Source organism: Vulpes lagopus, chromosome 8, assembly GCF_018345385.1.
Source record: "Vulpes lagopus strain Blue_001 chromosome 8, ASM1834538v1, whole genome shotgun sequence".
In the NCBI taxonomy this organism is placed as follows: Eukaryota; Metazoa; Chordata; class Mammalia; order Carnivora; family Canidae; genus Vulpes; species Vulpes lagopus.
In genome coordinates, this window is record NC_054831.1 from 121,839,874 (window position 1) to 121,862,487 (window position 22,614).

Below are 22,614 nucleotides of genomic sequence, written 5' to 3' on the forward strand. Positions count from 1 at the left end.
CCTGCCGAGGCAACTCCCTGAGCTGACACATGAAGCCTCTGGGAAGGAAGCTCCCTAGAGCCCAGCCTGCCTGGGGACTCCACCCAACTTCCAAAAGAGCATTCCTGGGGCCTGAGGTCTAGGGGTGGGGCCTCCTGGGATGGTAAGGGTGGGAGGTGTGGTTATGGGAGGATGCAGGGTTATGTGTACCCAACTGTAAATGCACGGGGCATCTTGTGTGCAAGCAGGTGTGTGTAGGGCTCTGTCCCTAGGTACACAGCGTTCTGTATACAGGAGTTATATAAGTGGACTGGCCTGGGGGGCATTGAGGGCTGTATAGGTACTACACGGGAGTGGGGAGTGTGCAGGATTTGGAGTGTGGACTGGGTGGGTGTAGCAATGCTGGCGTGTGGTGTATGTGTGCATGGCGCTGGTATATGTTGGAGAGGTGTATAAACAAGAATCTGAACATGCTGGGGTGATATGTGGGCACACTGGGATGGTGTGGAATGTGCACACAGGATCTCTCCGCATGTCACCGGGGAAGCTTGTGTTCAGGGTTCTGGGTTCTGGGTGCACATTTGTGGGTGGTGTGTGCATGTGGCTCCATTTGTGCTTTGGAGGTGGGCTGGGCAGGCCTTCAGCTGAGCCCGGCTCAGCAGTGCCCAGCCTTGTGGCCAAATCGCTGAAGTCACTTCCTTTCCAGCAGCAACTTTCCAGGAGGAGGAGTTCTTCAGACCTGGGCGGGGAGGGGGAGGCGGACCCAGGAGCTCTCAGGGGAAGGAGGTGGGCGGGGGTGAGAGGCTGTGGGGAGGGCCTGGTGGGGCTGGAGGAGGGGAGTCCTCCGGGAGACAGAAGGAAAGACTAGGACAGGAGTCTGGAAGGGCCAAGAGCAGGAGGGGATGGGGGTGGAGCAGGGCGGGAAGCACAGTCCCTGGGTGACCTCGGAGGGAGGAAGGGAGGGCCGCCCGGCAGGGTGACCCTCAGGTTCAGCCAGAGCTGGCGGTGGTGCACGCAACACCTGGCACCCAGGGCAGGGGGCTGGCAGGGGGCGGGTCCAGGGAAGACCTGCTTGCCAGGTGCCCTGCTCTGGGCAGGAAGGGGGTGGGCGAGGACTGCACAAAGGAGCTCTGTGTAGCTAGGGGTAGGGTGGGGTGGGGTGTGCTATACGGTGGGGGGGGGGCCTGATGACTCCAGGAGGCCAGGCGGGACTTGCTTCCCCTTGGGGGCATCGGTGGCTCTAAGGGGACACCTAGTGGCGAGGGAGGGTAGTGCGTTTAGATGACTGAGGTGGGAGGGGATGAAGAAGCTGGGAGGGGGTAGATTAGAAGTCAAAAGTAGAACTGGTGATGAGGATCGGGACTGTTGGAGGAGGCTGCAGGGGAGGGTGCTGACTCTGTGGACAGTGAAGAAGTTTGCCTTGTTGGAGCTCAACACACCTAAATTCAGACTCCAGCTCTTCCTTGTCCTGGCTGTTTGTCCTCAGGGGCATAACTTAACCTCTCTGTGCCTCTCTGTGCCACTAATGCCAAAATAAGTGACAGCTGCTGTTATTATTTTCATCATTGTCCTCTTTGGTAGGATTTTGGGCTGGAGTCAGGTTGGCAGAAAATCTTTGGGCACGAGTGGGTGGGCGGGAGGGGGCTGAAGGAGATTGGGAGGGGTGCTGCAGATGGGGGGGGGCAGATCCCCGGGGGGCAGATCCCGGGACAGCCCCAAGGGAGGTGATAGGGAGGGGCTCTTGGAGGCTATAGTAGTCCCTTTTGATACAGTGTTTTCCCTTTGAGGACATCCCTGGGCCTGCAGTCCTGGCTGGGAGGGAAATGGTGTGGGGGGAGGAGTGTGCCGGCTGGAGAGAGGGTCATGAGGCCGGAAGTGAGAGCTGGGGCTGGCAGCCTGGCTCCCCTGGGGAGGCTGCGGGTGGGGGAGGGGGAGGCGGGCTGGGGAAGGGGTGGGGTGGTCACAGCCGCAGCGGGGGAGGGTGGGGCGGGGGACGCAAGGATGTGGGCTGGCGCTTCCCGGCACCGTGCTCTGCAGGTTGGGGCCCCCAGCCCCCTCCCAGCTGGTTGGTGTCCCCACAGGCAGGCTCAGACACACTGACCCAGAAGCAGACTGTCAGACACAAGGACCCTTCTGACTGTTCACAGACATGGGATAGGTGGTGCCCTTGGGAGGGGTCCAAGAAAATGGCGGCCTGGGTGTGGTGGGGAGGGGAGCCAGCTGCTTCCCTCAGATCCTGGAGGCTGTGAGAGAGAGCCATGGACAGAGTCAGGAGGGCTGGCCGGAGGACATGCCCAAAGGTCTTCACGGGTGGGTGGAACAGAAGCAACCACTGGAGAGGAGCTTCTCTCTTCTGCCAAGATCACACCCTCGGGCCCCAAGTGGGAGGTCTCCAGGGCAGGGAGGCTTGGGGAGCCCCACCCTCAGGAAGGGAGGCATCTCAAAGACTCAGGAGCTACGGGTCAGCGGTACTGTTGAAAATGGAGCTTGGAGATGCCACAGCCTGAGCCCCTTCCCTCCTTTGTGAAGTCACCCACAGCCCTTCTTGCAAGACCAACGGGTGAGAGAGCCTGGCCTGGGAGGAGCCAGTCCACAGTCCACAGCTAGTCCTGGGAGAGAGCAGGACCCTGAGTGATGGAGGGGGCAGGACAGTGAGGAGCAGCTGAGGCCTGGGAACTGCAAGAGAAGAGGGACAGAGGACAGGGATGTTCTGTCTGCATAAGCAACATCTTGTGACCTTGGGCAAGGCCCTTTCCCTCTTTGGATCTCAGTTTCCTTGTCTGTGAAATGGGAAGAGTGCAAGGTGGCACTAGAAGAGTGTACCCATGGGGAGGCTGATTAAAAATACAGATTCCCAGATGTCCCTTCAGGTCTGTGAGTCAGACTCCCCTGGACGAGGGCCTGGGTATCTGGAATGTTGCACTGCTCCCCCAGGCCCAGGGTTTGGAAGCCAAATGGCTTGGCGATTTGAAGGTTCCTCCCAGCCTTAAATTAGACCTCAGCTCTAGGAGCAGCACTTTCAGGAGTAGCTGAAGGAAAGTTGCTAGAGCTGGGAGGGGAAGAAGGCTTTGGGCTTAGGGCAGAATTAGGAATCCTGCCACTTAACAGCTATGTGACTTCAGGCAAATCCCACAACCACCGCTCCGAGCCTATTTTCTTCTAGAGCACAGGGATAATAAACCAGGGCTCCTGGGTTGCTGGGAAGATTCGGTGGGTCATATGTGTGGAAGTGCTTTGTAGACTGCAAACTGCTGCCCACCTCAGGGGAGTGGAAGAGTGTTCCTTCCCACACCATCCTGTCCCTCAGTCGGCTCCGTGATCCTCCTGTGGGGTGACAGCCCTGGGCAGTATGGCATCTGGTGGGAGTCTACACGTCTGGGGGGGTGGGCGGTTAACCCTAGGAATCAGGTCAGAGCTGAACAGTAAGGACTGATCCATGTTTAGGGGATCCATGTTTAGGACCCTCCCAGCGGTCAGGGCATTGAGTCCCCAGGCTCCCTTGGGAGTCAGACATGCCTGGATTTAAATCCCAGTTGTGCCCTGACCAGCTCAGGGAGTTAGTAAATATTTATGTAGCATCCAAAGCCCAGGCCCTGGGGTCAGGGGATACAGTGATAAACAAGACAGATGCAGTGCCTACCCATGAAGGGCCCACACTCTGTGGGGGAGACGCACCGAAAAGCCAGTCTTGATGACTGGCTTGGTGACTTGGTGCAACCAGTAATGGGTGAAGGGGAAATAGAGAGGACTCAGTGCACTTCAGGGGCCAGATTATGGCCATAGGTGCAGTAGGGGGAGAGATCAGAGAGGGCTCTCTGATAAAGATGGGAGAGAGGTCAGAGAATATCCCTTTCCTCACGATTGTCTCTCATCCTCTCTCCACACCCTTCTGGGGGGTCCCACCTTTGGGTCTGAAGATGAATAAGAGGGAACACATGGGAAAAGGCAGGGCTAATGGCTCTGTGCACCTAGTTCATTTATTCATAAGAAATAGTAAATATTTTTTGAAGCATGCTTATGGGCCACGTGCTGATCAGGGCGTTAGGAGATAGACACAGAAGTGGACAGACAGAAGTCCTTATCTTCGTGGTGCTCACCCCCTTCCGGTGGCTGGTTTCCTCATCTGTAAAAGTGGGGATAATAATTATACTGATCCCAGGTCTACACGGGGCTTAGATGAGATAACCCACATAAAGTGCTCATTAATAGCCCAATATTTGGCAATGGAGAAAGCACCCCCCAAGTGTGAGCTTTTATTGTTGTTGACTCCCTAGTATGACTGTCAAACCTCTGACCTGAGGCACTCTTCACTTTTTCTTTGCAGCTCTTATCCCACTAATAATTAAATCATGTATGATTATCTGATCTCTGTTTGTCTACCCGGTCTTTGTGCAAAGTAGGCACTCCATAAATAATGAGTATATGAATGAATGATGTTGCTTCATCTCTGAGCCTCCATTTCTTCATCTGCAAGATGGGGTTATTAATAGCCCCTACCTCACAGGATTTGTATGAAGAATTAAATGAAACGATGCCTGGACAGCTTCCAGCCCAGTGCCTGGCGCGCAGTAGGTGCTCACTAAACCTGAGCTGCGATGGTCCTTTCCAGGCGCTGTCCACGCCCCGAGGCCTGGGCTCAGGCCGAAGTCGCTCCACAGCACCCCCAGCTGACAGCCAGCAACTGGCAGAGCCCCCGGGCACGGGGGCCCTCTCTCTCCCAGGTCAGCCGGGTGTGTGCACTGGTGGGGCTGCCAGGGGAGCCGGGGGAGGTTTGTGGAGGAGACCGGGCCTGTGGGTGGTGAGTGGTTGGGCTGTGGCCACCTGAAAATTCAGATCCCCTTTTACCCATCTTGTTGCCCACAGAGATCTCCAGTGTGACAGCCCAGGCGGCAGAGCCGAGGGTGAGTGGCCAGGCTTCTCTTAGAGCCCTGGGGATGGGGCAGGGGCGGGGGGCGGATGTGAGGGAAGAGACCATGCCCTTTATAGGATTTCCTGGCCCACCTCCTTAAGTTGGATCTGGAGTGGTTGCCCCAGCCTGCTGATGGGCTTCCCCCTGAGCCCACAGCCAGGGTCTAGAAATGGGTGAGCTGTCCAGTAGCGGAACTGGGGCCCCTCAGGGGTTCACGGTGCATGTGGTGGTTTCGGGAAAAGGCAGAGAGTCATTCAGGGGATCAGACTTGAGGGGACTCACAGGAGGGGTGCAGGGGGCTCACTGAGGATGTGGGAAGCTGAGGTCTTAGGCATTCGGTGAGGGCTCTCTTGCCCGTCCCGCCCCACAGGTCCTGGTCCCGGCTTCTCGCACCCTCATGTCAGCCCCGGCCCCGCCCGGCGGCCCGCGGAGGACAAGGTCAGGATGCGTGTGAAGCCCCAGGGCCTGGTGGTGACTTCCAGTGCCGTGTGCAGCTCTCCTGACTACCTCCGGGAGCCCAAGTACTACCCCGGTGGCCCCCCCACCCCACGGCCCTTGCTTCCCACCCGGCCCCCTGCCAGCCCACCTGACAAGGCCTTCGCCCACACCTTCTCCGAGAACCCACGCCCACCCCCACGCCGGGACCCCAGCACCCGGCGCCCACCAGTCCTTGCCAAGGGGGACGACCCGCTGCCCCCTAGGGCAGCCCGTCCCGTCTCCCAGGCCCGCTGCCCCACTCCTGCGGGAGACAACAACAGCTCCCGACGTCGCTGGGACAACGGGCGGGTGAACCTGCGTCCGGTGGTGCAGCTGATTGACATCATGAAGGACCTGACCCGGCTCTCCCAGGACCTGCAGCACAGCGGCGTGCATCTGGACTGCGGTGGCCTCAGACTCAGCCGCCCACCTGCCCCGCCCCCTGGTGACCTTCAGTACAGCTTCTTCTCCTCGCCCAGCCTGGCCAACAGCATCCGCAGCCCTGAGGAGCGGGCTGCCCCTCATGCCAAGTCTGAGAGGCCTAGCCACCCCCTCTATGAGCCGGAGCCCGAGCCTAGGGACAGTCCCCAGCCTGGCCAAGGCCATAGTCCCGGAGCCACAGCTGCGGCCACCGGTCTGCCCCCGGAGCCTGAGCCAGACGGCCCTGATTACTCGGAACTTGCTGACGCCGACATCCTCAGTGAGCTGGCCTCCCTGACTTGCCCTGAGGCCCAGCTGCTGGAGGCCCAGGCCCTTGAGCCACCATCTCCCGAGCCAGAGCCCCAGCTTCTGGACCCCCAGCCCCGCTTCCTGGACCCACAGGCCCTAGAGCCACTTGGGGAAGCTCTGGAGCTGCCACCCCTGCAACCTCTCGCTGATCCTCTGGGGCTGCCAGGCCTGGCTCTACAGGCCCTGGATACCCTGCCTGACTCCTTAGAGTCGCAGCTGCTCGACCCTCAGGCACTTGACCCTCTGCCCAAGTTGCTTGACGTCCCTGGCCGCCGCCTAGAGCCTCAGCAGCCCCTGGGGCCCTGCCCACTGGCCGAGCCCTTGCGCCTGGACTTGTGCTCGCCCCATGGCCCCCACGGGCCTGAGGGTCACCCCAAGTACGCCTTGCGGCGCACTGATAGGCCAAAGATCCTGTGTCGCCGACGGAAAGCTGGACGGGGACGCAAGGCAGACGCCGGACCAGAGGGCCGCCTGCTGCCCCTGCCTATGCCCACGGGGCTGGCGGCCGCTTTGGCCGAGCCCCCGCCACCACCACCACCACCACCTCCTGCCCTGCCAGGCCCAGGCCCAGTCCCAGAGCTGGAGCCGGAATCTTCCCAGACTCCAGTGGTCCCTACCCGCAAAGGCAAGTGCCGGGGAGTGCGGCGCATGGTGGTGAAGATGGCCAAGATCCCCGTCTCGCTGGGGCGGCGGAACAAGACCACATACAAGGTGTCATCCTTGAGCAGCAGTCTGAGCGTGGAGGGCAAGGAGCTGGGCCTGCGCGTGTCAGCAGAGCCCACCCCGCTGCTGAAGATGAAGAACAATGGCCGGAACGTCGTGGTGGTCTTCCCACCCGGGGAGATGCCCATTATTCTCAAGCGGAAACGCGGCCGCCCCCCTAAGAACCTGCTGCTGGGTCCTGGCAAGCCCAAGGAGCCAGCAGTGGTAGCGGCTGAAGCGGCAACTGTGGCCGCAGCCGCCATGGCCATGCCAGAGGTGAAGAAACGGCGGCGGCGGAAGCAGAAGCTGGCCTCTCCCCAGCCGTCTTACGCAGCAGACGCCAATGACAGTAAGGCCGAGTACTCCGATGTCCTCGCCAAGCTGGCCTTCCTGAACCGCCAGAGCCAGTGTGCCGGGCGGTGCTCACCGCCCCGCTGCTGGACACCCAGCGAGCCCGAGTCGGTCCACCAGGCACCCGACACGCAGAGCATCTCCCACTTCCTGCACCGTGTGCAGGGCTTCCGACGGCGTGGAGGGAAAGCAGGCGGTTTTGGTGGCCGGGGCGGGGGCCATGCAGCCAAGGCAGCCCGATGCTCCTTCAGTGACTTCTTTGAGGGCATTGGCAAGAAAAAGAAAGTGGTGGCGGTGGCGGCTGCTGGCGTTGGGGGTCCCAGCCTCACCGAATTGGGGCACCCGCGCAAACGGGGCCGGGGGGAGGTGGACGCCATGACCGGGAAGCCCAAGCGCAAGAGGCGGTCCCGGAAGAATGGGACTCTGTTCCCAGAGCAGGTGCCTAGCGGCCCCGGCTTTGGGGAGGCAGGCGCTGAGTGGGCCGGGGACAAGGGTGGTGGCTGGGCCCCTCACCACGGGCACCCGGGAGGGCAAGCTGGCCGAAACTGCGGGTTCCAGGGGACCGAGGCCCAGGCCTTTGCCTCCACTGGACTAGAGAGCGGGGCGTCAGGCCGAGGCAGCTACTATAGCACCGGCGCGCCCGCGGGCCAGACGGAGCTCAGCCAGGAGCGCCAGAACCTCTTCACCGGCTATTTTCGCTCACTGCTGGATTCGGATGACTCCTCCGACCTCTTAGACTTTGCCCTCTCAGCCTCTCGCCCGGAGTCCCGGAAGGCATCGGGCACCTACGCTGGACCCCCCACCAGCACCCTGCCGGCCCAGCGGGGCCTGGCCAGCTTCCCCAGCCGGGGGGCCAAGGCCAGCCCAGTGGCTGTGGGCAGCAGTGGGGCTGGTGCGGACCCCTCCTTCCAGCCTGTCCTGTCCGCTCGCCAGACCTTCCCGCCTGGCCGGGCAGCGAGCTATGGGATAACTCCAGCCACGTCCGACTGCCGGGCGGCCGAGACTTTCCCGAAACTGGCTCCCCCGCCTTCGGCCGTGGCTCGCTCACCTACCACCCACCCGCCCGCCAACACCTACCCACCTCAGTATGGTGGCTACGGGGCCGGACAAAGCGTTTTTGCCCCAGCTAAGCCCTTTACGGGCCAGGACTGTGCTAACAGCAAGGACTGCAGCTTCGCCTATGGCAGTGGCAATAGCCTGCCTGCCTCTCCCAGCAGCGCCCACAGCGCCGGCTACGCCCCACCACCTACCGGTGGCCCCTGCCTGCCACCCAGCAAGGCCTCCTTCTTCAACAGCTCTGAGGCCCCCTTCTCTGGTTCAGCTCCCACACCCCTGCGCTGTGACAGCCGGGCCAGCACCGTCTCCCCCGGTGGCTACATGGTACCCAAGGGCACCACAGCCTCTGCCACCTCCGCTGCCTCTGCCGCCTCCTCCTCCTCCTCCTCCTTCCAGCCCTCGCCTGAAAACTGTCGGCAGTTTGCGGGGGCTTCTCAGTGGCCTTTCCGGCAGGGCTATGGAGGCCTGGACTGGGCCTCGGAGGCCTTCAGTCAGCTCTACAATCCTGGTTTCGACTGCCATGTCAGCGAGCCCAACGTGATCCTGGACATCTCCAACTACACGCCGCAGAAGGTGAAGCAGCAGACAGCTGTGTCCGAGACCTTCTCCGAGTCATCCTCTGACAGCACCCAGTTCAATCAGCCAGTCGGCGGCGGTTTTCGGCGCGCCAACAGCGAGGCCTCAAGCAGTGAGGGCCAGTCAAGCCTGTCCAGCCTGGAGAAACTGATGATGGACTGGAACGAGGCATCCTCTGCCCCCGGCTACAACTGGAACCAGAGCGTCCTCTTCCAGAGCAGCTCCAAGCCGGGCCGTGGACGGCGGAAGAAGGTGGACCTGTTCGAGGCCTCACATCTGGGCTTCGCGTCATCCGCCTCAGCCACTGCCTCAGGCTACCCATCCAAACGAAGCACCGGGCCCCGGCAGCCGCGGGGTGGACGGGGTGGTGGGGCCTGCTCAGCTAAGAAGGAGCGGGGCGGTGCAGCAGCCAAAGCCAAGTTCATCCCCAAGCCACAGCCAGTCAACCCCCTGTTCCAGGACAGCCCAGACCTTGGCCTGGACTACTACAGTGGGGACAGCAGCATGTCACCACTGCCCTCCCAGTCGAGGGCCTTCGGTGTGGGTGAGCGAGACCCTTGTGACTTCATGGGACCCTACTCCATGAACCCGTCCACTCCTTCCGATGGCACTTTCGGCCAAGGCTTCCACTGCGACTCGCCTAGCCTGGGTGCTCCCGAGCTAGATGGCAAGCATTTCCCACCTCTGGCCCACCCGCCCACGGTGTTTGATGCCGGTTTGCAGAAGGCGTACTCACCCACCTGCTCACCCACTCTGGGCTTCAAGGAGGAGCTGCGGCCACCACCCACAAAGCTGGCCACCTGTGAGCCCCTCAAGCATGGGCTCCAGGGGGCCAGCCTGGGCCACGCAGCTGCGGCCCAGGCCCACCTCAGCTGCCGGGACCTGCCACTGGGCCAGCCCCACTACGACTCCCCCAGCTGCAAGGGCACAGCTTACTGGTACCCGCCGGGCTCGGCAGCCCGCAGCCCACCCTACGAAGGGAAGGTGGGTACGGGGCTGCTGGCTGACTTCCTGGGCAGGACGGAGGCCGCGTGCCTCAGTGCCCCACACCTGGCTAGCCCGCCAGCCACTCCCAAGGCCGACAAGGAGCCACTGGAGATGGCCCGGCCGCCTGGCCCACCCCGTGGCCCTGCTGCCGCCGCCGCTGGCTATGGCTGCCCACTCCTTAGTGACTTGACCCTGTCCCCTGTGCCGAGGGACTCGCTGCTGCCCCTGCAGGATACCGCCTACAGGTATCCAGGCTTTATGCCACAGGCGCATCCCGGCCTGGGTGGGGGCCCCAAGAGCGGCTTCCTGGGGCCCATGGCGGAACCTCACCCTGAGGACACATTCACCGTCACCTCCCTGTAGTGCCAACTGAAGTGCCGACTGGACCTCGAGGTTTTGTTCCTGGGTGAGTCTGGGGGTCTGGGTGGAGCAGGCGGGGAGGCCTGGCAGGGGGTGGGGTGGAGGATGAGGACATTAGAGTTAGGGCAAAGGGAAGAGATACAGTGATGAGCAGGAAGAGTTTAAGGACAAGATCAGGGACCTTAATAGGTCCTTAATAGGAAGTTGGGATTCAGGAAGGAGTCCAAGATTAGACGTTGGGGACAGCCTTCAGGAAAAGACGGGAGCACCTAGGTGGGGAACCCAGCCCAAGGCTCGAACATTCAGTTACCAAAGTGGTCGGAGAACCCTTAGATTGGTTGGGGCCATCAGGTTTGGGTCATCAAATGTTTATTTCCCTTGTCCATGCTAGGTCTGAGGCAGGCGCTGCCCGAATCCCAGGAAACACTCACCACTTGAACTCTTGCATTTACATGACCCTGTGTGAGATGAGTGAAGGGTGAAGCAGGGTGGGTAATTTAACTGCCAGGGCCCAACCGAGGTACCGACCTAGCCAGGCTTGCTTGTTTCTCTAGGAGCTTCATTTAGTTCAAGATGCAGTCTGCCAAGGGCCAGGATGAGGGTGTGGTCACTACATCTTGGTCACACTCTGCAAGGGCTTTACACAATGGCCTAAAATATCCCCCCAAGTTTCTCGAGGTACACCCAGAGATTATTTTTCAATACCTTTGACCTGAGATAAGCTCAGAGTGGTCAGAGGCACAAAAGGGGGAAATGCCTCCAAAGTGGTAAAAAGGGACAGGGTCAGAAGAATCACTTTCTCGAAGCACAAACTGCTCCAGAAATAACAGCCACCACTGGCCCATCAGATCCCATTATTTGGACAGCAGACATGTCACAAAATTGCCTCGGATATAGTGGGTGCTGAGTGGGTGGTGGGGAAGTGAGCTGAGGGCCTGTTTGAGCCCCTCATCCTCCACCTCTGTTGCCACTGCAGCCTCCTGGGAGTGTCTCTTCCTGGAGAAGGAATAGCAGGGCTCCTGGAAAGTCCCATCCCTGCTCTGGGGAGGTCATTCAAGGCCAGGGTGACTCAGGGTCCTGAAGTCATGTCAGTGGAAACTTGTTATCCCCTTTCTGCCTGACCCCAAGTCCCTTGGTGGCTGAAGGTGGCAAAGGGCAGCATGTGGGAATCAAGAGGCCTGAGGAAACACCATTCCCCAATTGGCCGTCAGTGCATACATGTCCTTGACCATGCTTTTACTCCCCCCAGCTCTGGGCCTCTGTTTCCCCATCTGTTCAAGAAGTTTGACTTTGATAATCTCTTAGGTTTTGCAATTCTGCGTGGCATAGACGGTGGACCAAACTTTTTTTTTTTGGCAGCATATTTTCCTCCTAATGAAGCCAGGCCAAGATTAAAATGGCCTTCCATTCCCCATACGTCTCACTGCAAGCAGCAGAGCTGCAGATCTGAAGCAGGCCAGGGAGAAGCTGCTTAGGGTTTAAAATGTCAAACTCTTGATCCTTCTCACTGGAGGGGAGATGTCTCCCGGATAATCCAGAAATGTGAAATAATCCAAAAACCGTTCCTCCTGGGCTCTGGATGGGAAAGTAAACGAGTGTGGGGGCTGGGTGTTTGAGCAGGTCACAGCTCAGTGAGATACATAATGGAACCATCCAGTGAGGCCTGAACACAGGAGGAACTGGGATGCCATCCAGCCCCACATTCTGGCCACGCTCCCCACTCAGAGCTGGGAGCTGAGAGCACTGTCCTCGGACCAATGCATTCAGTTGTTCTGGAGACATCTGTCCAGCACCTACGATGAACCAGGCATTGGGGGGCACCACAGTGAACACCACAGATGAGGTCCTGGCCCTCAGGGGGCTTCCAGTTTAGAGAGAGATGGTGTATAGAATGACGCGGGGCATTTGGTAGCACTTAGCATAGGAAGGGCTGCGAAAGAGGAAAAGCTAGGAGGTTATGAGAGCCTGCAGCAGGCTGACCTGATCCAGAAGCTGATCCCTGAAGGCTGAAGGGGCATCAGCTAGATAGGGAGTGGGAAGAGCATTCTGGGCATGGGGAACGGCAGTGGGGGAAGCCGGGGCAGGAAAGAGGTCAACCTTGGGGCATTGATAAGAAAGGACAGTAACACTGAGTGAGCGGGTGAGGTGGTCAGGGCCTTGGAAGGAGTTTGTATATTCCAAGACCAGTGGGGAGCCATTGAAGAGTTATCAGCTAGAAGGCTCCCACCCCAGTCACACACACACCGCAGAGCAAGTGTTGGAGGGAGATCTGCTCATTTGTCAATGGGCAGTGAGCATTCTGACATGGGACACCAGAGAAGCAGTGGTTTGGCTTAGCCCCACCTCATAAGCCCCTCGATGTCCATCCTAGTGCCAGGTGTAGGGGAGACAAAGCAGACATGGTTCCTGCCCTTGGAGCTCAGCATCCACCTTAGGAACCTAAGATGCAACCTGAAAACACCTGGTGGCAAGCAGCAGGTGCCTAGAGGCAGGGGGTGGGTGTTAGGGTCAGAGGTCCTCTTTCAGACCTTCTGATAAGAAAAGGGACACATGTCTGTGCTGGACCCTTCATGCCACACTGCCCCACTGACCCTTCACAGCAGGCTAGGAAAGGGTCGTGCCCTGCCCCTGCCACATTAGAGATTTGAGGAGGCAGGTGCAGCTATGAACCTTGCCCAGGGGATCCACAATTAGTAAATGGTAGAGTCAGGATTGAAACCCAATACTGCCCACCTCCTGCCCAAGAACCTGGGTATCCCACCATACTACTCCCTCTGTACCCCACACCACTGATTCCCCATCTGCAAAATGACAGGTTGGTTGGACACTCCCTACCAATGTTGCTGGGTCTGATGTTTTACACAGATCTTGAGGTTCTGTGGAAGAAGATGCATTTGAGCTCCACCTTGAAGAATAGGCGAGATTTGGACAGACGGAGACTTGGCGGGGGAGGGGAGACATTCCAGGCAGAGGGAACTGTGGGCAAGGGGAGGGTCACACCCCTCCGTGAATTAGAAGAGGAAAGCTCAGGTGCTCACTTCAGCAACACATATACTAGAAGAGGAATGCTCAGGGGAGCCAGACTGAGGACTAGGGGACCCCCTTGGTCTGAGTGCTGAGCCGCCAGACCAGAGAAGGAAGGGGTAGAAGATGGGGAGCGCTTGGGCCCTCATGGCTGAAGATCAGCCCTACCAGACCCTGGGGCTGGGTATGCAATCAGGAAGTGCCCTCCAAGGCGCTCAGGAATCTCTAGTCCCCCTCTCCTCCCCATTCCCTCCCAGGCATGGACCTGAGGCCAAGAGAAATGTCACAGGTCCTCCAAGGTTATACCAGCCTGGGGCCTGACCGGAGCAGGAAGCAGTTTCCAAGGCCACCAGCCAACCAGGGTCAGCAGGCATGCCCGGACCTGGGCCAGGCCCCAGCTGCTCTGGGCTTTGTTTCTCTGTGTCTTGAAACCTCAAGAGGTCACTTGATCTTGCCTCTGGCTCTGAGCAAGAAGCCCTCACGTCAGGGGTCAGCCATCCCTGCCCAGCCTCTTGTGGGCTTCTCTTCACACTCTCTGAGGCTGTCCTCCCTCCCATCCTATTTCTTGCCTCTCCCACGGCCATTTTCAGGCCAGGCCTTCTTGTGCTGAGCCCTCATTTCCTGGAAATGTAATCTCTTTGTGAACATGCCCTCTCACGCTCCTCCTCTCCCGTCTCCCCACATCCCTGTGGACCCGGAAGAGCCCAAGGGAGTGAGGCCCTGAGACTGGAAGGTGGTGGCGAGGAGCATGCCTGGAGGCACAGAGCAGCCTCTGTGCAGAGCCTGGTTCCATCTCTTACCAGTTATGTGACCTGGTGAGTCACATCACCTTGCTGTGTCTCTTGTGAGAACTAATGAGATTACCCATGAAGCCCTTAGCCCCGTCCCTGGCCCCCAGTAAGCATGTAGTCATCTGTTGGTAAATGGGTGGACAGCAGCCTCCCACCAACTAAATTCTGTCACTCAGTCTGTGTGACACACACACCTCTGACCTTTCCCTCCTTGCTCAGGACTCTGTAGCCAGCCTCCCTTTACCTGCTACCCCTCCCTATTGCCTCCTAGGCAGGACTTTATGTCCCGTGTAGGTTTGGGTACTTTGGTGGGAGGCTGTGAAACCCTACCTAGTTTTTGGCCTTAGCAACTGAGCAGGCTCTTCCCTGGGGGCCCAGAGACAAGGTAAGTCACAGGCCCCACCCCCAAGGGACCTGAAACCTGATAGGCAATAGGACCCAAGCTTCTAAATGACCCTGGTCAGCTAGAAACCCTTCCCATGCAGTTCTTCACACCAATCCCCTCTCAGCACAGGTCACCTGAAAAAGATTGCCTTATGACTTTGTCATAAGTCATGGCTTTTTCTCCCAGCAGATTTGACATCTTTGTCATAACTTTTGCTGCCATAGTGCCCTCTGTGCGAGGGAGCAAGGAGAAATAGGTTAATTCTGTGTTCATCGCACATGAACTAGCCACCTGCTCTGGGCCAGGATACCACTGAACAAGACCAACAGGGTCCTGCCCTCATGGAGTTTACAGCCTATAAGCAGGTGTTTATTCAAAGTCTCCATGTAGGCATCATTCTCCAGGGCAGGGACTGAACTAGTCTCCCTGGAAATCCCAGGGACTGCCTCTTGAACCGCCTCTTGAATGAGCAAGGCAGGCAGCAGGAACTTCCTGGAACCAGAAAATGGGTCTTGAAGGGCACTTGGGTGGCTCAGTTGGTTAAGCGTCTGACTCTTGATCTCAGCTCCAGTCTTGATCTCAGGGTCATGAGTTTAAGCCCCGTCCGTGGTGGAACCCACTTTACAAAAAGAAAATGGGTCTTGAATAAGTCAAAGGCTTCCGAAGCTGTAGCCCTGGGTCAGTGCAACTGATAGCTGCCATGACTCTGCCTCGACACCTGCCCCCAACCCCAGACTGTTCCCTTCGTTGTGTCCACCAGAGTGCTTGTTCTTTAGCATTTCTGAATATGTGGTGTCGGGAGCCCCCCCCCCCCCGAAATATTTACTGGATGAATTGGTTCAAACCCCTTTGGTCCTGTGACTCCATTGCTTACCATCTGTGGATTTCCTACTTCTCCCTGTCCCTGTTCCCGCGCCTCCCCCCACACACACACACCAGTCTCCTTGTCTACAGCTGCTGGCCTGGTATCCCAGGTATTCAGGTCCTTTTTTGCCCTGACGTCTTTCTCACACGCCCTCGCTTTCCAGCCCCAGAATGTGGATTTAGGAGGGAGTGCCCTATACCTTTTCTCTAGCTGTCCCTGGTCTGGGCTGCCCTTTCCTGCCCACCATCCATCGCCCACCTGTCAGTTCCTATCTTTCATTCAGCCGTCACCTCCTCCAAGAAGCGTTCCAGGATCCTTCCCAGGCCCACTTAATCTCCAGCGCTTTATGCATCCATGACAACCCTTCCTGAGAATGTCCTCACCACATCATCGGCCCCTTTAGGCTGGTTGCTCATTGCTGTGCACGCTCCCTGTCTTCCCCAGTGTCTCATCATGCCTGGGACAGTGTTTTTTGCCTTGAGTCAAAGACATGCATGTAGACTAGAGAGAATTGAGAGCAGAAAGGGCAAGCACTGGGGAGTGGGTATGAGACCATTCCTGTCACCCTCAGTGTCCTCAGATATGCTCCTAAAATGGGGCTGGGGAGGGGCATATAAATAAACCAATTCAGACTCTTTGGGCTAACTAGGGTTTTGGAGTTCTCCAAGTACAACCCCACCCAGTTTACAGACAGGGTGGGGGAACTCGCCCAAAGACACACAGCCACCCTGGCAGGAAGCATAAAATGATAGAGCCAGAAAGGGCCCTTGGTGATCACTCCGTGTCAACAGCCCATCGCCAGGGCCTGTCTTTACAGAGGCATCTCTGATCAGGAAGGCAGAGAGTGTGAGTGTTGGGTGTAAAGCCTCCTAGGACTTGTAAGCAGTGTGCAGCTCTGCAAGGTGGGAGATCCGCACAAGGTTGGTGGGTGACCATGGCTGTGAACTCTATCTGGTCCCATTAGCATCCCCCTCTATGCCCAGCAGTGGAGAAGGTGGGGAAAGATTCTAAAGGAGGGAATGGCTGCCAGACCTAGAGTTTAAGGAGTACCTCTGGTCACTGGTGGACACAGATTTTGAAAACATTCCCTGGAGTGGGGAGGAGAGCCAGACCCACGCCCTACAGCCCGTACATCCTCCCAGAAGGTGTCTCCCATCTGTCATGTGTGGTCTGAGCCCCAGAAGCAGTTTCCTCCCCACATTTGAGGGACCTACAGACCTAACTGGATCAGCCTTTGGGCAGCTGTGGTTTGCCCCTGACCCCTTTGGGGCCCGAATATGCTCCCCATTACCTGTTCAGCCCCCAACTTTATATAGAAACTGAAGCCCAGAGAGGGAAAGGACTTGCACGACAAATCAGTCACAAACTTTCCTGCATTCTCTTTGCCTTCTGCTCCACTGCCTTGTTTGTCGTTAAGACCCCCTTCTGGAGGGCAGAGACCAGAAGGTGGAGGTTAGACCGCAGCTCCTGGCCTGGCAGTTGGTGGGTGTGAATACATGTCTGCTGGTCCCTTAAATGAATGCATGAATGTGTGCTCCTTTTGAGAGGGATAGCAGCTCTCTGAGGACAGCCTGATTTATATATGATCTGCAGCACTGTGGATCCCCGCTCAGCTATCCCTTGATGCTCCCGGTCCCAGCCCCTACTGACAGGCAGAGACCAGTTAATGCCTTGGCACCTCAGACGGTAAAACTGCTGGAGCGCAAGGACTCAGTGGAATGTGCTTCTGCAGTTGTTCATTATAGAGGCACTAAAAGGTTAAGTCTCAGGAACAATGGCCGGTGTCCTGGGGCCCCGGGCTCATGCTGGCATTGGGGACGTGGAGGTACCACACACAGGTCTCTGCCCTGGAGGAGCAGGGAAGGGAATGACAAGTGCACCAGTAGCTATGGTAACAGGGTGGTCTAAGGAGGCATCCTGGAGGTGTGCAAGACCTGAGCTGGACCTCACCACGCTGATCGGACTTAGACCGGTCATTGCTCTGGCATTCAGTCAGCACACACTCTTGACCCTGGCGTGTGCTGGGCACCATGCTAGGCAGTGAGTTGAAGAGCCATAGCTCCTCCTGCCAAGGCTGGGTTAGGTGCCCCCTCTGTGCTCCCTGAGGGCCCCCCCCCAGGGCTCCCTTTGGCACAGCCCCCGTCTCCCTACATTGTAATTGCCTGCTGTGGGGTCTGCTTTGCTTCCCTCTCTGCCCCTCGAGGGCAGGGGCCAGATCTTCTCTTCTGCTTTGTCCTCAGTGCCCAGCACGGGGCCGCCTGGCACCCCAGCACTAGCTCTGTTTTAGGGAGTTAAACCCAGAGAGGTCAAGGGTTCTGCAGAGCTGCAGCATCCTCCCTTCTCCCAGCTCGGGAACCTCTGGTTCTGATTCTCCCCAGGCCCTGTCCCCACCATCCCCCAGATTCTGGCCCAGTCCTGAAAGGTAGGGAGGGCAGAGGGAGGAGGAAGGTGAGACAGGGAGGGCTGAGCAGAGGGTGAGAAAGCCTCCCTGCTGCCTGGCCGCCGGCACCGCGGGAATGGTTCTGGCAGGAGCTGCCTGCTGGGCTGAGATCACCATGGAGACCTGGCTTGGAGAGGGTCACTGGCAGTGGCTAAGGGCCGGAGGGGGCGGGGGCGACAGGGATTTGTGCAGAGGCTCCCAGCCTGCCCCGGGGCCCTTAGGGGGAGCAGGGAAGGCTGGGGTTTGGTACAGTCCACTTGCTGAGTGGTTTGGAGCAGCCAGTCTTGAATCTCCTCCTCACTTGTCACCCCAGCACACTATACCTGCCACCCCAATAGAAGTTCCTTATCTTGGCAGCTGTTCTTCAACTGCAGTAAAGCTGCCCTACAGATAGATGCCTCCAGCACATCCCCCCCAGCTGAACCCCTTCCCCCAGATACAGTAGTCCTGTGCCCTAATGATACCCGGCTTATGGCTACAGCTGTTCCTGTTTATCACCCTAACTGGAGAACTGACATCCATCCCAACAGCACCCCCTACCCCAAGAACTGCTTTTCTGCCATTTGCCCTGGTTATAATACAGCTGCACCCTAACAGGGGCACTTCTTCCCCCTCCCCTACAGCTAATCCTTCATCCTCCCTCACCGAGCCACCCCCCCCCCCAGGAGACCTGACAGCTTAACAGAGCTGCACCTCCCACCCTTCCCCTCCCAGACTCTGCTTGCCACCTGGGCTGATAGACCAGGATGGGGGCTTCCCCTACCTCTCGGGAGCCCACCTGGTTCCCCTGGCCCTGGGGGGAGTCCTGGCAAGTCCAGCCTCAGGACAAAAGTCTTCCCCAGGGCTGACTGCCCAGCAGACAGCAGCCGAGGCTGAGCAGAATTTAAATGTGGTCCTGTTGGGAAGGGAAGCCAAGAAAGGACAAGAGAGGAAAGGCTTTCTGTGGTCGCCTGCTTCCTGCAGGGCTGGGGGAGGGAGGGTATTCTGCGAAGGGGTCTGAGAAGGCAGTTTTAGCACTTCCCACCCCATAATTCTGGTGGGATGGTCACTCACCAAGTTTGGGTACAGGAATTTCAGGGCTCTTCAAGGGGGCCAGAACCCCGAAAGGGCCAGGCTCCTGACTGCAGGTCTTGAGGATAACTGGGCATCTTCCCAGCAGCCTCAGCAAAGCCTTGGGTTCTGGATGGGGAGTCTGAAGAAAGGGTACATCAGACCTCTGGTGTCTGGTGATTATAGGGATGGGACCTTAGAAGTTCCCCAGCCTCAGGAGGTGGCAGGGGTGCAGCCAAACACAGATAGTATTGCACAGGGCAATTTCTTTATTCAGACAGACTTTCTGGTCACCTTGCCTCTGTAAGGAACAGAATGGTGTTGGAGGGGACTGGGAAGGGGCTGGAATTAGAAGAAAGGAAAATGCACAGGTGTGCAGTTCATGCCTCTGCTGTCTCAAGTCCTGTGTTCCCCACTGTGTCATTCCTCACCAGAGCCTAGCTTGGAGGAATTACTAAATTCATTGTTGCATGAGGAAACTGAGACTTGGGGCACCTAGCTGGCAAATAGGAAAAAAAGGCCCCAGGAAAATAATGATGTATAATCAGTATCTTTTTTTTTTTTTTTTTTTTTTATGTTTCATGTGCCAGGCTTCATCCACCCCTAAGCCACTGAATCCTCCAAACAAACCTATGGGATAGTTGGGTTATTCCCTTTTTACAGATGAGTAAACTGATGCTCACAGAGATTCACTGACTTGTCCAGCGTCCTAGAGCTATCCAGGGGTGCTAGCATTTGAACTCAGCTGTGTCTGACTCAGAGCCCAAGTTCTTGTAAGGACTTTATTTATTCATGAGAAACACAGAGAGGCAGAGACATAGGCAGAGGGAGAAGCAGGCTCTGCACAGGGACCCTCATGTAGGACTTGATTCCAGGACTCTGGGATCACCACCTGAGCCAAAGGCAGATGCTCAACCACTGAGCCACCCAGGTGTCCCAAGAGCCCAAGTTCTTAACAAATTGTGCCACCTGGGACCCCGACTCCTCTCCAGGAGCCTCCCTGAGGCTGGCCTTGGATACAAACCTATTTTACAGATGGGGAAACTGAGTTCAGAGAAGGCCAGAAACAGTCCATTGTCTCACGAGGGGCTGTTTGGAGTCTTCAGGAAGAAGGAACAATGTGGTTAGCTTCTCCCAGAATCCTGGTAGGAACAGGGTTGGGGTCCTGCTCATAGCCTCTCCATTCTTAGAGCTCCATGTCTGCTTACCACTGACTTCTGGCTCTCCTTTTGTGTTTCTTTGCAGCTTTCAGAAAACCAACGCCAAGACCCCTCCCAGCGTCCACATTGTCCTCTGGCAGGAGCGCCTGCCCCTCTGCCTCCCACCCTACCCCACCTGTACCCCCTTGCACTACCATCTCCCCCCACCCCTCCCCGCCCATCTCCTCCACGCAGAAGCCGAAGGTGAGCCCTTTCTGCACAAAACCAGCAATTGTAAATACTTTTTAAAAATGTACAAAACTTAAAAACAAAACACAGTTTTAGAAAAAGACAAAAAAAAAAAGAGAGAGAGAGAGCGAGCGTGTGCAAGAGGTTGCGAGCGGGGCCCCGAGGTGTCCAGAGCCCCTGCAAGTATGCACTGAGAAATTTATCTACAGGTCGTTTGACAAAAATGAACAATATCCTATTTATTGTATATACTGTTTTATTATAAATCGTGGATTGTATATTGCATTCTGTAAACCTGCTGTGGTCCCGTGGTGTGCAAATTCGCATGGTAGGGGGGAGGGAGAAGAACCTCTTGCGGGAGCTTTTTTTTTTTTTCTTTCTTTCTTATTTTTCACTCTTTTGGGTTTTCTCTTCTGTTGTTGTTGTTGTTTTCTGTTTTGGCAGGACACACCCAAAGATCCAAGTTTGTATTAAAAAGAAATGAAAAAAAGCAAAAAAAAAAAAAAAATCACCTTGTGTCTTGTGAAAGGGGGTGAGTGAGGGTGGATGGAATGGAAGACGCCTGGCTGGGTTTTGACACCAGACACTGGTTCCCCAGAGTCAAAATACCATCATATGTTCCCTCCCTCTGAGTTCACCCTTCTGCCTGAGATCTGAGTCTGCTTGGCATCTGGGAACCGCCCCCCACACACCCAACTCCCAGATTACAGTGCAGGCCCTGCCACTGGGATGCCAGCCTGCTCCCTAGGTCTTCGAGGCCCCTGGTCCATGCATTATGTCCCAGATCCAGGGATTCTGCTTCCTAGGTCCTTGGTTTTGGTCCTGGGTCTCACCTCTTGTGTCCCATGCTCCAGGACCCCACAAGTGCAGGGAGGGATGCTTGCCTCTAGGACCCATGTTTTCCCCTCAAAGTTTCTTCTCCCTGTGGGATCCCCAGTATGAGTTAGGTCTTGAGGCCCTCTGCTTCTGGACCCCCATTCCATCCTAGATCCCAAGTCTCTTGACTCCAGCCCCTTCACTGTACTATGTCACCCCAGCCTTTGGGCCTTACAATTCTACTGTGGTTCAGAGACACCTGTCTTTGCAGCTCAAGCTGTCCCAAGCCCAAGAACCCTTGTGGGGCGCCCCCTTTCCCACAAGGACTAAAGTACCCCCCTGTTTGTGTATCTCCCATTCACCATGGATCCTGGATCTGTCTCCAGGCTCCCCATTTTGCATCACTACACCTGACACACCTACATCTGCCTGTGCAAATTCCAGAGTTTGACTAGGCCCGTAAGCCCAATATTTCTGCCTTCCCCTTTCCACCCTGAACCCCAAATGCCGGGTCTGTTTCCTCCCTGCTTTTGTAAACTTTGTATAAAGAAAATTCAATACCGTGCCTATTTCTAGTGGACCTGGAAAGCCTAAAATTGTTCCCTACTTCCTGACTTTGGGAGCTCTTGGTTGCCCTTGATCAAATAATGCCCACTTTGGGCTGCCTGGTGTTTAGCAAGCAGCTTTTCCCATAGATCCGCTTTGTGCTAAAGCTTTGCCAAATATGGCTCGGTGTCTCCCCACTGAAGGTCAGGGAGACCCTGAGGGACAGCTCCAGGGGGCCCACACAGCAAGGCTCTGGCCTTGGGAGAGTGAGGGGGGCCCAGACCACCAGCTGCTGGGAACTCCTATCTGAAAGAGGATACCAGAGGATTCCGATGGGGCAGGTAAAACAGTCCCCTAAACTACAGCCTCTGTGCTGGATGTGAGGCTTATCCACCCGCCAGGCCCCCTCTATGCATCCCCAAGGCTCAAATGAAGCCACTGTCACCTCACTGCATGATAAGGCAAGGGTGTCAACACAAAGCTCAAGGCTACAATCCAGTAGCCTGTGTGGTGCTGCATGTGGGGGCGGGGAGCCATAAGACCCAGTCAGGGTGGGGAAGGGGGACTTTGTTCCTGGAGGAGTAAACCACTTGTGCAGAGGCCTGGCAGGGAAGGGAGCAGGTGGAAGCCACACGAAGTTAGGTCTGTTTGGGGAGGGGACGGGGAGAGGGCTTTGGCAAGGTCACTCTGGGGCCTGGCCGAGGCTGGTTGGAGTAGGTGGCGTGGACAGAACCAGTGCAGGAGACCAGAGAAGCTTGTTTTCAGCCCCATGAACCACGTGCAGGGAGAAAATGAGTGTTCAATGCTGCTGAGGAAGGAGAAGCAGCTTGGGGACGCTGTCCAGGTGGGGACAAACTGTGGGGTGAGGAGGTCGGGGGCGGTGAGGGTGCCTGGAAGCGTTTCAGTGAGGAAAGGGGACGGTAGAGGGGATTCAGTGGAAGAGAATGGGGCTGTACTTGAATTGGGGAGGGAGGGCAGTGAAGGTTTGTGTGCCCAGGAATTGGTGGGGGTTGGGAGGGACGACCCAAGAAGGAAATGGGAGTTTAGGGAGGTGATTATAGCCCAGCGAGGGGGCTCGTTAACTAGAAGAGGGTTTTGGAGGAGGGATGGGGATTCACAGCAAAGTGGGGAACTCCAGTTTCTGGGCTGGGAGAGAGACTTGGAGAGGGAACTCCTGGAAAGT

General features: G+C 57.2%; 1 protein-coding gene across 2 annotated transcripts in view; it reads left to right on the forward strand.

Annotated features, from left to right (window-relative positions):
* The window catches only part of AHDC1 (AT-hook DNA binding motif containing 1), a 37,610-nt gene extending 17,060 nt beyond the window's left edge, over positions 1 to 20,550 (forward strand). For both annotated transcript variants that reach the window (XM_041764911.1, XM_041764910.1), the window contains 4 exons: positions 4,589 to 4,700; positions 4,843 to 4,880; positions 5,259 to 10,172; positions 19,927 to 20,550. In XM_041764911.1, coding sequence (XP_041620845.1) covers positions 5,333 to 10,129 — 4,797 coding nt within the window. In that variant the 5' untranslated portion in view covers positions 4,589 to 4,700; positions 4,843 to 4,880; positions 5,259 to 5,332 and the 3' untranslated portion in view covers positions 10,130 to 10,172; positions 19,927 to 20,550. The remainder of the gene's footprint in view (positions 1 to 4,588; positions 4,701 to 4,842; positions 4,881 to 5,258; positions 10,173 to 19,926) is intronic.
* Positions 20,551 to 22,614: the final 2,064 nt, after the last annotated feature.